Here is a 13337-nt window from a genome sequence, read left to right as displayed (position 1 = left end):
ATAAATAAAATACAAATGACAAAAATCAACATGACAGCTTCAAATACCACAAACACAACAATTATTCAATCCAAACAGTGACAATTCTCATTCAATATTAAAGTTCTAAACTTCCCTAGAGGAACCAGGGTGTCAAGATGTAGGAAGTTTGTAAGCTAGTCCAAAAGTGGGGACAGCACTAAAACTGAAAGAGGATTTACCTAGAACGGTACGCACTAGTGGAACTTGGAGAGTTAACCATCCCTGTGAACGGGTTTGGGGTCTCATTTTTTAATTTTATTTTAACAGTGAAGTGAGGTAGGTAGGAAGCTTGTGTAGTAGCGCTTTATAAACAAAAAGGGAGTAATGAAGACGTCTATGGGATTTTAATGAGGACCAGTCATCCTTTTGATACAGGATGCAGTGATGCGTTCTAAAACTGTAAACTGTGATGAAGCGAAGTGCACTATGATAAAAGATGTCAACATAGTCATGAACTGGCAGGAAAGTTGACTGTACAATCTGCTTCCTGCTGTTTAGGGAAAGGCATGATCTATTTTTTTTTTTGTATGTTTTTTTTAAAGCCTACTTTAAAATGTCAGCTCCTTCACTTGCCCATCGGTATGTTTTTTAAACAGCAATTTGTCAATTCAAAAGCAGATATATTTATAGGCGGGAACGTGCTTGCTGAAACACCCATCCAATGCATACATTTGTAACCCATCTGAAATATATTTCTATTAGAGTTAGAAAACAGCATACATTTAGTTGTTTTTCCCCACATGAAGTACTCATTTTAAAATCGCCAACGACTTTTTGTAAGGCAACAAAATCAGATTGCAGCTACAACAAAGGGGACAAAAGCGTAAATAACAGGGTCATCAGCATACATACAGATTAATGTTTTTTTGCAGATAAACCAATATTATTTATATAAATAGTCAAAAGGACAGGTCCCAAAATTGACACCTGCGGGACACCTTTAGTAATATTGAGGTAACTTGACACCATCAGAAATCACAGTTTCCTGTCTGACATGTAGTTCCAAAACTACCTGCAAGACACCTGGTCGTGGCCAATTTCAGACAATCTTTGAATGAGTAGGGGAGGATGGTCGACAGTGTCAAAGACCTTAGATAGGTCTACAAATATGGCAGCACAGTGATTCCTATGATCCAAGCAATTTATTATATAATTTAAGACAAGCAGAGCTGCTGAAACAGTGCTATGTCCAGATCTAAAACAGGACTGGTGCACATTAACAATATAATTTGAAGTGAAAAAAGGTCTTAGCTGAGAGTTTGCCAGTGGTTTTAATATTAGATTGTTTAGAAATTGGGCAGTAGTTATCTAGGTCAGAAGGTTCTCCACTTTTGTAAAGGGGGAGGACATGCACCGCCTTCCAGGTCTTAGGGATAGCACCAGAAGCAATTGATAAATCAAAAATGTGGGTCAAAGATTCTACAATGAGGCGGGCAGAAAGCTGCAGTAGAAAGGGATCAAGCGAATCAGCTCCTGCGGATGATTATTTATTCTGCAAGGCACTACATTCATTGACATAACTGGTTCAAATGAGGAAGAAGAAAAGAGTATGCCTGGAATAGCATGACTATCTGGTATCTGTTAATAGGGGATTAAAGGACAAAGAGAGGGCAATGAAGGTATTTTCAGAAACCGTTCTTTCAAATAGATGGCCAGCTGAGGCAAAATGGTTATTAAAAGCACAACCAATGTCATTTGTATCTGTTATGGTACCAAATCAAAAGATTTGATCACTTTCCAAAATTTAGCTGGATTTCCACCACTCTAAGATACACAATTCATGAAGTATGTTGACTGCTTTTCTAACCTAAGACAGACATCTGATTGGCAGTCCTTCAGACATTTGAGAAGTAGAGGCAGAATCAGTCAATCTAACCTTAGCCCAAGCTAAGTTTCTTTCATGAAATCTTTCAGACAATTAATGCATGAACCATGGGTTAGATCTGTCCTTTACTCTTAATATTTTATATGGGGCATTCTTATGTGCAACAGAGAGGTAAAACATTTAAGGGCCTGATTTGAATCAGAGATAGAGGACATAACCCCAAGTCATACAGGAAACGTTACTAATTGAAAATTCTAAAATGTATCTTTGTAATAATGCGTAGACACTATTTAAGTAGCTTAGTATCTCTAATACATGCAATGGGACAACAGTCACTGAGCTTGTTAGCAAAGATTCCATTGGCTGTATACTTATGAGGGGCGTTTGTCAGAATGATATCCAAGAGAGTCGATTTTTTAGGGTGTTTTAAATTGGGGTGGTATGGTTTAATTATCAGTGGAGTTAAATTTAGCTCAGTATAAATATCCTCCAGTCTATCTGATACTGGAATCAACCAATCCAGGTTAAAAATCACACAATATTAAAACAGATTTAGCAGGAAACTGTGATATCTGATGGTGTCAAGTTAACTCAATATGACTAAAGGTGTCCCGCAGGTGTCAGCACAGCAAGTCAGACAATTTGCTAAGGGCAATTGGGAGGGCAATAAACTCCCACTAATGTTAGTTTGGCATTATTACCAAAGTCCAAATCTAGGACAAGACACTCAAATGTATTGGGCATAGAGCTGGTAATACAGACAGCAACATTCAAGTTCTTTATGAATATGGCGACACCCCCACCTCTGTCAGATCAATAAACATCATATCCATTCAGAGACACATACAAGCCTGGCACAGACTTTTTTGAACCAAGTCTCAGTAATTATCTTAAATGTATGAAAATGAGAGCGAGCAGAAAAGGACAGACATATGGAAAGAGAGGGGTCAAGACAAAATGGGAAAACATTTATCAGGACAAAAGATCCGTCCGTCAGTCCCCTCCCCTACCTGGACATGGGCAGTATGGTCCTCTCCTCATGGTAGTCACTGTCACACTCGTTGATGTACTCCTTGAGCACAGTGAGCACGCGGACCATGCGGATGGCCTCCTGCCGGGCACAGTTGATGCTGTCCTTGTCCCCTTCCAGAACACAGAGCGTATCGTACGACGCCTTCAGACGGTCGAAACATGACTGGATGAAATCCTCGTGGATCTCTACCTGCATTGGGGGAGATGAGGGGGAGGACGGCAGGGGGGAAGGACAGTCAGAGTAGTGAGTTCAGGAGAGGGAGAGTCATGTTTAATGGTTGACAGTGTTTGTATGGAACTAAGTGTAGTGTGTTCCAATCCATCCGTCAGGAATCAGGTGCTAGTACTGGAAATAGTACCAATTAGGGATGCACATTTTGGTCAATTCTGCTTCCGACTAACCAACCCTCCCTTAACCGGACAACAAACGGTTAGATTTTTTTCCTAACAGTAAAATGACGTGACCAACAGAAAATACTATGCATGCATTCAAGGAACAGACATTTTTCTTTGAGCTTAATGAAAACATGCAACAATAGTAAGCCTATGGTCTTCCAGTCAAAAGGCTATATATAGCCTGTTATTGAACATTCAACTGCTTTAATGAAGCAGCCAATAAAACCTACATTTGCCAAAATACAATTTGTGGGAAAACACTATTCTAAAACAGCACACCTAATGCAAACGGTTCCAAACATAGAAAGAGGGGGGGATCTAATAGCAACAACTAGGATGGGTTACTAATATGACTAGGATTGTGCCTTTGGCTTCTGGACAACGAAAGGAAGTTTATATGAAAACCAATAAAACAGGAGAGAAATGCTGGTTAATGGCACAAGGAAGTATTTTCTAAAAGAATGCCTCAACAATTCTAGGGCAGAATTTTGGCTAGGCTACTTTGAAGCAAGGTAAGACATGACTCATTCTTTGAAGTGAAGTAAATTATTCAGGTTTCAAACAGTTATATTGCCTCAAGCTCACATTGTAAAGTGGTGGATGACGTCCTGAGCCTGCCTACCCGTTGCCTAGCGCCTGCCTACCCGTTGCCTACCCGTTGCCTAGCGCCTGCCTACCCGCTGACTAGAGCCTGCCTACCCGCTGACTAGAGCCTGCCTACCCGCTGACTAGAGCCTGCCTACCCGCTGACTAGAGCCTTTCTACCCGCTGACTAGCGCCTGCCTACCCGCTGCCTAGCGCCTGCCTACCCGCTGACTAGAGCCTGCCTACCCGCTGACTAGAGCCTGCCTACCCGTTGACTAGAGCCTGCCTACCCGTTGACTAGAGCCTGCCTACCCGTTGACTAGTGCCTAAGACTAAAAGAAAATACATAATCCAATTTAATTCCACTAAATTATGCAAATTAACCGATAGACCGATAAGCACGGCTGGTGAAATATATTTTTCGGCAGTTAACCCGGTTAACATACATAAAACCAATATGTGCAATAGGGATCTCAGAGGTAGGGAATGGAAAACAGTTGCTGTAGCGCTGTATCACACTGACTGTTCCAGTCTAGATTATCATCAACTATCATCGATCACCAATACAAATCACTATTCTATTCATGACTGTGTTTATATGTAAGTGGTTGTCTCAAAACGGCTAGATGATTTAGGATGACCTAACAGCAGATTGAGCTGTTATTGTTACCGGGACAGCGGACACCCAGGGTACCTGATTGACTTGTAGTTTTGGTCCAAGGTTGGTGTAGATCTCTTTCAGCAGGTCTATGGCTCGACTGGCGATGTCATCACTCCCTTGAATTACGACCTGGCAAGAGGAAATTTCAGATGGAATCAATGGACGCCTCCGGCTTTCTCTCTCTCTATCACACAGCCCTGGAGACAACACTGAAAAGTGTGTGTGTTTTATGACTCATCCAGACTAGAGGAGGGGGCCATTAATAGGCACTCAGCAGCAGCCCACAGAATCATCACCAGTCACTACCGCTGACCCTGAGCTGATTCCACACACTAACAGCAGTACATTAACCCAGCCTCAAATACGGTGTGTGTTTGTGAGTACGGGCTAAATGTGTACCACGCAAGGCTTAACAGCCAAATCAATAACATCAGCGCTGTAAAATGAGCTTTGCTTAGGATGCAATAAAATAAATTATTCACAACCAAACATTGCACATGAGAAAATCCTATGAGCTCAAATGCAGCCTAGGCCCCTACTGTGCAAAAAGGCTGAATACCCAAATATACAAAAACACAACTCCTGAATCAGCTATGCATAGCACGTGAGAACAAGGTTTAGAAATCCCACATCTAAAACAAATGAACCTGTGAATCATCTAATATGCCCAGAGCGTGAATTAGAAGAACACTTTGAAACCAACACATGTTTCATCATCATCAGAAGCCATTGGACAGACTGACAGCCTATACATCATCATCAGAAGCCATTGGACAGACTGACAGCCTATACAACATCATCATCAGAAGCCATTGGACAGACTGACAGCCTATACAACATCATCATCAGAAGCCATTGGACAGACTGACAGCCTATACAACATCATCATCAGAAGCCATTGGACTGACTGACAGCCTATACAACATCATCATCAGAAGCCATTGGACTGACTGACAGCCTATACAACATCATCATCAGAAGCCATTGGACTGACTGACAGCCTATACATCATCATCAGACATTGGACCTGACAGCCTATACATCATCATCAGAAGCCATTGGACAGACTGACAGACTGACAGCTGACAGCCTATACAACATCATCATCAGAAGCCATTGGACAGACTGACAGCCTATACAACATCATCATCAGAAGCCATTGGACTGACTGACAGCCTATACAACATCATCATCAGAAGCCATTGGACAGACTGACAGCCTATACATCATCATCAGAAGCCATTGGACAGACTGACAGCCTATACAACATCATCATCATCAGAAGCCATTCCTCATCAGGACTGACTGACAGCCTATACAACATCATCATCAGAAGCCATTGGACAGACTGACAGCCTATACAACATCATCATCAGAAGCCATTGGACTGACTGACAGCCTATACAACATCATCATCAGAAGCCATTGGACAGACTGACAGCCTATACAACATCAGAAGCCATCAGACTGACAGCCTATACAACATCATCATCAGAAGCCATTGGACAGACTGACAGCCTATACAACATCATCATCAGACAGCCTATACAACATCATCATCAGAAGCCATTGGACAGACTGACAGCCTATACATCATCATCAGAAGCCATTGGACAGACTGACAGCCTATACAACATCCTCATCAGAAGCCATTGGACTGACTGACAGCCTATACAACATCATCATCAGAAGCCATTGGACAGACTGACAGCCTATACAACATCCTCATCAGAAGCCATTGGACAGACTAATGGTGTAACAGTTCAACCAAACCCATGGTTTGGTACGTATTGTGTTTTTTTGGGTCACGGTACAGCGGAAAAATGAAATTCCAACAGTTACTGTTGTTAGTGTTTGTTTATTGGCCAAATACGCCAAATTAAAATGCACCCTAATTCACAATGTTCCTGGCATTATTGTCTGTTGTGACAGGGATTGTTATGTTGGGCCTCAAGGACCCATTCCGAAATGGACCTGGGGCTTTTCCAACCCAACATGTATGCATCATACATTTTTCAATATAGAGACCAGTTCCGTATAGACGTGGTCGGATCCGAGTGAGGGAAGCAGCCGAAAAGTCAACTTGTAAACTACTTTTTTAACTAGAGCGGATGCAGCTTGAAGGAGAGCAGGCAGAGGGGGGGCCTTGCGGTGTGTGTGCTGTAAGCAAGTGAAACGGGAGCAAGGGAGGAAGCACCCAACGAAGCCAACTTGCGCTAGTAGACTAACTTCTAGCTTGTCATTACTAGGCTATTAATCATAACATATGATTACCTAGAAACCTGTCTTGATGGCATCAAACCGAGAGAAGCTAGTTGGCTAAGAGAGCTAGGTAAATTAGCTGCTAATTGAGTCTGCATGGGCGTTCTTGCTTTCCTAGTTACAAAGAACACCTCCATTCTGATAATAAATAGCAGCCTAACTGGCTCGTTTGTTGTAGCATATACTTCTCATTTAACTTTTAATTCCATTTTCCATTGATTAGATAATCTCCTAACTTGCTTTATCAGACACGGATGCTCTGACTGTAGTGGCGCTTTGATTACTTGTGAATGGACGACAAGCTACACGCACCACTCTGCATAGGCTATTCTCGTTGAGCAGTGGGGGAACATATTAACGTTTTATCTACCCATCACCGTTTTAATCGACTGTGAAGCCAAAATGTTCCTGAAAGATGGCGAAAAGGATAGTTTGAAATCCGCTAGTTAAGATTTTAATTTTGATTACATCGAGCACATGGACTGTAGTTTCAGCAGAATAGCCTAAAATGTTTATTGCAGCTCAGATTTACTCACTTGGCAATGGCATACAATGCAGCGCAACCTATAGGCATAGTGTTTCATGTACTCATTCGTGTTCACAGTGCGGACCGAACCGAGGTCTCCGTACCGAGCTGTACAAATACATGTACCGTTATAAAGCCCTAACAGACTACACAACATCATCGGAAGTCATTGGACTGACAGACTCTTACAACATTTAAAACAGCCCTCCCGCCTCAGCGCCACAGAAGCTGATGTTTGGTTTAGCAGCATCCAGAAGACTTGTCTGTTTCTCTGTGATGTAAGGACTGCATTTAACACAGAGGGATTACAGGCCATGTAGGTCACAAACAGCGAGGCTGCTAAATAACTGGGTCAGCCGCCCACCCTCTCCCATACTCACTAAGTCTATCAGTTCCAGTTGCTCCGAAAACAATCCCACAGAACCCAGAGGTTTATAGATGCTCGGAAATTACTAATGAGCATCACCTCAAATAGAAGCATTCAGAGGGTATGGTCTTCTTTGAAGTTGTGCATTTAGAATTTTGGCTTGGCTTGGTGAGACAGAAGACAACATGATCAAGAAAGCAGCAGTGTAAAATGCTTGAGCAGTTCATTAATGCATATACAGTAGGCTAGACTTGCCGTTAGTCATTTCACCATTAGCTTCAGACAGAGGTCTCCAAAAATAAACATCTGGATACACAACGGGCCAGAAAAGTCGACGGTGTAGGTAGAACATACAGTGCCGCCGGAAAGTAGTCAGACCCCTTATTCTAAAATTGATTAAACCTTCAAAACAATAAGCAAAAACTGATTTTTTAGAAATGTTTGCTAAATTATTAACTAAAAAACAGAAACATCACATTTACATAAGTATTCAGACACTTTACTCAGTACTTTGTTGAAGCACCTTTGGCAGTGATTACAGCCTCAAGTCTTCTTGGGTATGACACTAAAAGCTTGGCACACCTGTATTTGTGGAGTTTCTCCCAGTAAGTTTGAATGACACTGAGGGGCAGTGTTGTTACAGCTAATGCCAGTTTGTCTGAGGCTGATGCCGTGCAGGTATTTGTACACATGCACACGGACACACACACGTAAATAGTGCCATACATGCACTCAAACATATTCAGTTGGCCTTGCTGTTATGATTTCTGTTGTACTTCATGTCTTTTGCATTGTTGTTCTCTGTTGTCCTTTGTCTTTCTTTTCTCTCTTTTGTTCCCTGGGCCGGTGGCTGATGAATCGCTGGTCCGGGTCCCCGTTTTTGACCTTGTGGGAGATCTGTTGACATGCCCTTGAGCACGGCGTTGACCCTGGTTGCTTCTGTGTGTCGCTCTGGATGGGAGTCTGTTAGATGACTAATGTGATGTAGTTATTGAGCGGCTTCACTGCAAGTATATTGTATGTTTTAAATATTCAATACATTTTAAAAAGTATGATAATTGCGTACTTTTTCCATCACTGCCCGAAGCCACTCCTGCGTGGTCTTGGCTGTGAGCTTAGGGTTGTTGTCCTGTAGGAAAGTGAACATTTGCCCCAGTCGGAGGTCCTGAGTGCTCTGGAGCAGGTTATCAAGGATCTCTGTACTTTTCTAGTACTTTCCCTCGATCCTGCCACCACCATGCCGGTTTCATCAGACCAGAGAATCTTGTTTCTCATTGTCTGACAGTCTTTAGGGGCCTTTTGGCAAACTCCAAGTGGGCTGTCATGTGCCTTTTACTGAGGAGTGGCATCTGTCTGGCCACTACCATAAAGGCCTGATTGGTGGAGTGCTGCAGAGATGGTTGTCCTTATGGAAGGTTCTCCCATCTCAACAGAGAAACTCTGGAGCTCTGTCAGTGACCATCGGGTTCTTGGTCACCTCCCAGGCCAAGGACTCCCCCCCCCCCCCGATTGTTCAGTTTGGCCAGGCGGTCAGCTCTAGGAAGAGTCTTGGTGGTTCCAAACTTCTTCCATGTAAGAATGGAGGCCACTGTGTTCTTGGGGACATTCAATGCTGCAGAAATGTTTGGTACCCTTCCCCAGATCTGTGCCTCAACACAATCCTGTCTCGAAGAAATACAGACAAATCCTTCGACCTCATGGTTTGGTTTTTGCTCTGACATGCAGTATCAACTGTGAGACCTTAAATAGACAGGTGCTTTTACAAATCATGTCCAATCAGTTGAATTGACCAAAAAGTGTACTCCAATCAAGTTGTAGAAACGTCAAGGATGATCAATGGAAACAGGATGCACCGGAGCTCAATTTGGACTCTCATAGCGAAGGGTCTGAATACTTAAGTAAATAAGATACATTTATTTTTATTTTCAATACATTTGCAAAAATGTCTAAAACCCTGTTTTTGCTTTGTCATTATGGGGGTATCGTGTGTAGATTGATGAGGATTTTTATTTATTTAATCCATTTTAAAATAAGGCGATAACGTAACAAAATGTTGAAAAAGTCAAGGGATCTGAATACTTTCTGAAGTCATTGTATGTAGTCCATAGGGAGTTCAAAGTTTAAAAAGATGGTTACAGCTGTCTGCATAACCACAGTGCTTTATAAATCCCACCTCCTGGAAGAAGTCCAGCCTAATGTTCCCTCAATTTTTTCAGCACTTAGCTAACTTCTTGTACCCGCTTTAAGTTACAGTTTTAACAGTGGTCAGGTAGGTTACTGTGGCTATTTGATCCTAATGTAAGCCTATCAGAGTGGCCTACCATCAAAAACAATGGAGATAATGCATCCCATAACATTTCAACATGAAAATAGCTGTTCTACCATTCAGCCTACAGTATAGCAGCCAATGTGTGGTGTTCAATGAGACTTGAAAAAAATGTTTAAAAAAAAGGCAGGGCTTGATATTACCCTGTTTATCCATTTGTCAAGGAGGCGACTGAAAATGTTGTTTTGTTGTTTGATGCAAGAAACCACTGTACAAAATAAAATGCATAATTATTCCCATACCATTATAACAGAGAATCAGACCAATTACGCTACCCCTGTGCCTATTTGCGCCTTAGCTTATTTATTTAGTCTCAAAATACAAAACGGCCCCTTTAAGGAAAAAAAAAAAAAAAACGAATTAACTGACACTTTTCAAAGATGGCTAGAAATGCACACGTTTTGTGCTCTTGAAGGAAGCAACCACTCCTCCATTGCTGATAACAAATTATCTATAACTGGGCTAACAACTCACTAACTAGCAAATGATATGAACGAATATACAAATGTGCACACGTGTTTACATGCAGCTCTCGCTTTGATCTCAAAACAAGCGCATCTACTCACAACCGCTCATGCTGTAAACACAGTCCAGATGAAAGTGAATGGCACAGATCCATATATGGCAATGGTCTATTTGCATATATCTATTTGCATATATACCTACTGCAGCTCTGTTTGGTTACAGCGCAACGGTCTGTGTAGAGTACGGGCCTGAGTCGTGCCTTTCAATGCTATAGAATCCTATTCCGATGTATTCTGCCTAAAACTAAATCTCATGCATAGTTGGTTTTGCATACCAAGTATTGCATAGTTCGTTTTTGTTTCGGTAATGCTTTGAAAGTGGCTAATACTGTGTTGATTCAATCACAATTCCCACAGTAAAGGGAAAATGTTGATAGTGTTAACTGGGAAAACTCTAAAAAGTTGAGTGACGTTCAATCTCATGCTTCTCTGCATGGGCTGATATTTATTCTGCACTAGAGGAAACATTGGTCCAGCCCTACAAGGAGCAACAGCTGCCAGTTATAACAGCTTCCTAACAGTGATAAGTAGGATAAATAACTCACCCTCCAGAGGTAGTCCAGGCCTATGAGTTCCAGGTCGTCCATCATGTAGGCCCTACGTTTGGCCACCAGCTTGCCCTCCCTGCAGTTGACGGCCTTGAAGAACCTCTCAAAGCACTTCATGCCGTTCTCCGTGAGCAGAGACGGGTCCAGCTGCAGAACGTTGTTCTCAAAGAAGTCCTTGTTGATGTCCGGGTCCAGGTCTGGCTCATCTCCCATCAGCTTGGAGTACCTGTGTAAGAAAAACAGAGTTGACTTGGTGTTTTACGTGTTGAGAAAAAGGAGAACATTTGAGTTGTTCTATATGAATGAGTAAAAGGAAATAGAAAGATGTTGGAGCCATATTCACCCTTTCGAGGTGATAATAATATTGACGATGGCAGCGTACCATTTGAAGCAGGCCTCTCGGTCACAAAGAAAGACTGCGTTCTCAGCCAGGCACTTCCAGATCTGTTTGGCCTGAGGAGCACAGAGCCACAACTGGCCATCCTTCAGCAGGAACCTGGGGACAACACAGACACATACATTAGCCATGAAGATCAGACTACAGTGGCTCAGTTCACCATTCACTAATCAATGAACACAAGCTGGATTGTATTCATTAGGTTTTAAAAAGGGCTCTGCAATGGAAAACAGAAATGAGCGCTTCAGTCCCTGCCGGTTAGTCTTTTCTTCTGTTTGGTGCCTAATGATACTACCCTGCGGATGTGATGTCATACCTCAGGAAGTTGAGTCTCTCCTGGACTTCCTGTACGTGGCTGTAGCGGCTCCCTACCCTCACCGTCTGGGGGTCAAACTCCGCCTGCTCGGCTACACAACACACACAATCATCTATGTGAGGGCTCAAGGTGCATCTTAAAATTTTACCCAAATGCTGAGGTTTTTCAAATGGAAAACTAACATGCCAATTGCCCCAGGGTTAGAAAAAGAGGATAGATAGAACATCTGAAATACTATTTCTCTGTTTTACAGAAGAAGTCTGAAAGTTAAGAATGAGGCAACGGTGATGAATGACAAAATGTCCCCTCCTGTGTGAGGTGGTCCGTACCTTTAGAGAACTGCCTCATGGTCTCCATGTAGGCAGAGAGGTTCTCAGCCACCAGCGTGACCAGGGCATGGTTGTGTTGCAGCTGGTTAATCAGGTCATGACGATAGAACACATGAGGACTCCTCTGGGTCTGACTGTAGAGCAGAGAGAGAAGGATGGAGAGAGAGAGAGACATAAAAGTTCAGAGACTTAGTCACCATGTCTATGACAAGCCGACAACATCAACTTTTAGATCAACCCCCCTCCTAATGAAATTACAATAATTTATCTGCAAAATGTTGTTGCTTCTCTGCACCTGTAGTGCAAAGAAAGCAGTATTGGTATATCCAGCATTCTAAACAATACCCCAGGATCTGTGTGTGGGTGTGTGTCTGTGTGCAGAAAGAGAAATGGTGATGAATTTCATTCTTAAAATCACTACGATGTGTTTCGGAAACGTGAGTAAGCAGTGCTCCCAGAAATGCCCCCCAAATGTCACCCTGCAAACAGTCCGTGATTGGAGCTAAGAGGAGCTGGTGCAGAAAGAGATGCTTTTGAGTGAATCTCAAATTACGCCCTATTTCCCATGTAGTGCACTACTTTTGCATGCAATTCCCCATACAGTGCACTAATTGACAAGAGACCTTTGTGGCTCTGGTGAAAAGTAGTGCACATTGAGGTAATTTGTGGCTCTGGTCAAAGGTAGTGAAGTAGTGTAGGGAATATGGTGTAATTTGAGATTTACCTTGTGAAAGGTTTGCTAAAGCAGATTTATGAATGAATATAAACATTACAGATCTGTTGTAGCATCTGAGAGAGTCAATTTAGACATTTAACAATTTCAAAGTTTTATTTTTGCCACAATATCCCCCAAATTAGCTGTCAACTTACCCCACTAAGTTCGTTTGTATGTTAATAGGCATTTTCTTTCTGAAAAACAACAGGCATGTGGTGTGCTACATATTTGCTGCATTTACCAATGCTACTTCAGTCAGTACAACTGCACGTTATTAAAAGCAGCACCTAATTCAACAATATCTATGCTACTTTGAGAGCTCAGCGTTTAAGAAGCAAGATGCAGTACATTCGCTCAGTTTTAGTCTAAGAATTCTCACTGTCTAAGCGTTAGTGAAAAACAGATCAAACTGGATGGCAAGGTCAAATATCAGACTGTTAACAGAAAATGCCTGTTTACAAAAGAGTTGGCATGCTTCAGCCCCTCTGGAAATGTGATTAAAATGCC

General features: G+C 42.2%; 1 protein-coding gene across 3 annotated transcripts in view; it reads right to left on the bottom strand.

Annotated features, from left to right (window-relative positions):
* The window catches only part of LOC139405413 (ubiquitin carboxyl-terminal hydrolase 9X-like), a 72847-nt gene that overhangs the window by 36073 nt on the left and 23437 nt on the right, over window positions 1-13337 (bottom strand). For 2 of the 3 annotated variants that reach the window (XR_011633875.1, XM_071147746.1), the window contains exons 15-20: window positions 12116-12249; window positions 11787-11877; window positions 11456-11569; window positions 11071-11299; window positions 4554-4649; window positions 2857-3068 (exon numbers count right to left, since the gene is read on the bottom strand). Coding sequence is in view for 2 of the 3 variants with exons in the window: in XM_071147746.1 (XP_071003847.1) it covers window positions 2857-3068; window positions 4554-4649; window positions 11071-11299; window positions 11456-11569; window positions 11787-11877; window positions 12116-12249 (876 nt within the window). In the remaining variant the exon portion in view is untranslated. Of the gene's footprint in view, window positions 1-2856; window positions 3069-4553; window positions 4650-11070; window positions 11300-11455; window positions 11570-11786; window positions 11878-12115; window positions 12250-12985; window positions 13025-13337 lie in introns of all 3 variants that reach the window. The other variant, XM_071147738.1, reaches the window with a different exon arrangement.

This window comes from Oncorhynchus clarkii, chromosome 3, assembly GCF_045791955.1.
Source record: "Oncorhynchus clarkii lewisi isolate Uvic-CL-2024 chromosome 3, UVic_Ocla_1.0, whole genome shotgun sequence".
In the NCBI taxonomy this organism is placed as follows: domain Eukaryota; kingdom Metazoa; phylum Chordata; class Actinopteri; order Salmoniformes; family Salmonidae; genus Oncorhynchus; species Oncorhynchus clarkii.
Note: the sequence above shows the minus strand (reverse complement) of the source record. Positions and strands in the feature narration are given on the sequence as shown.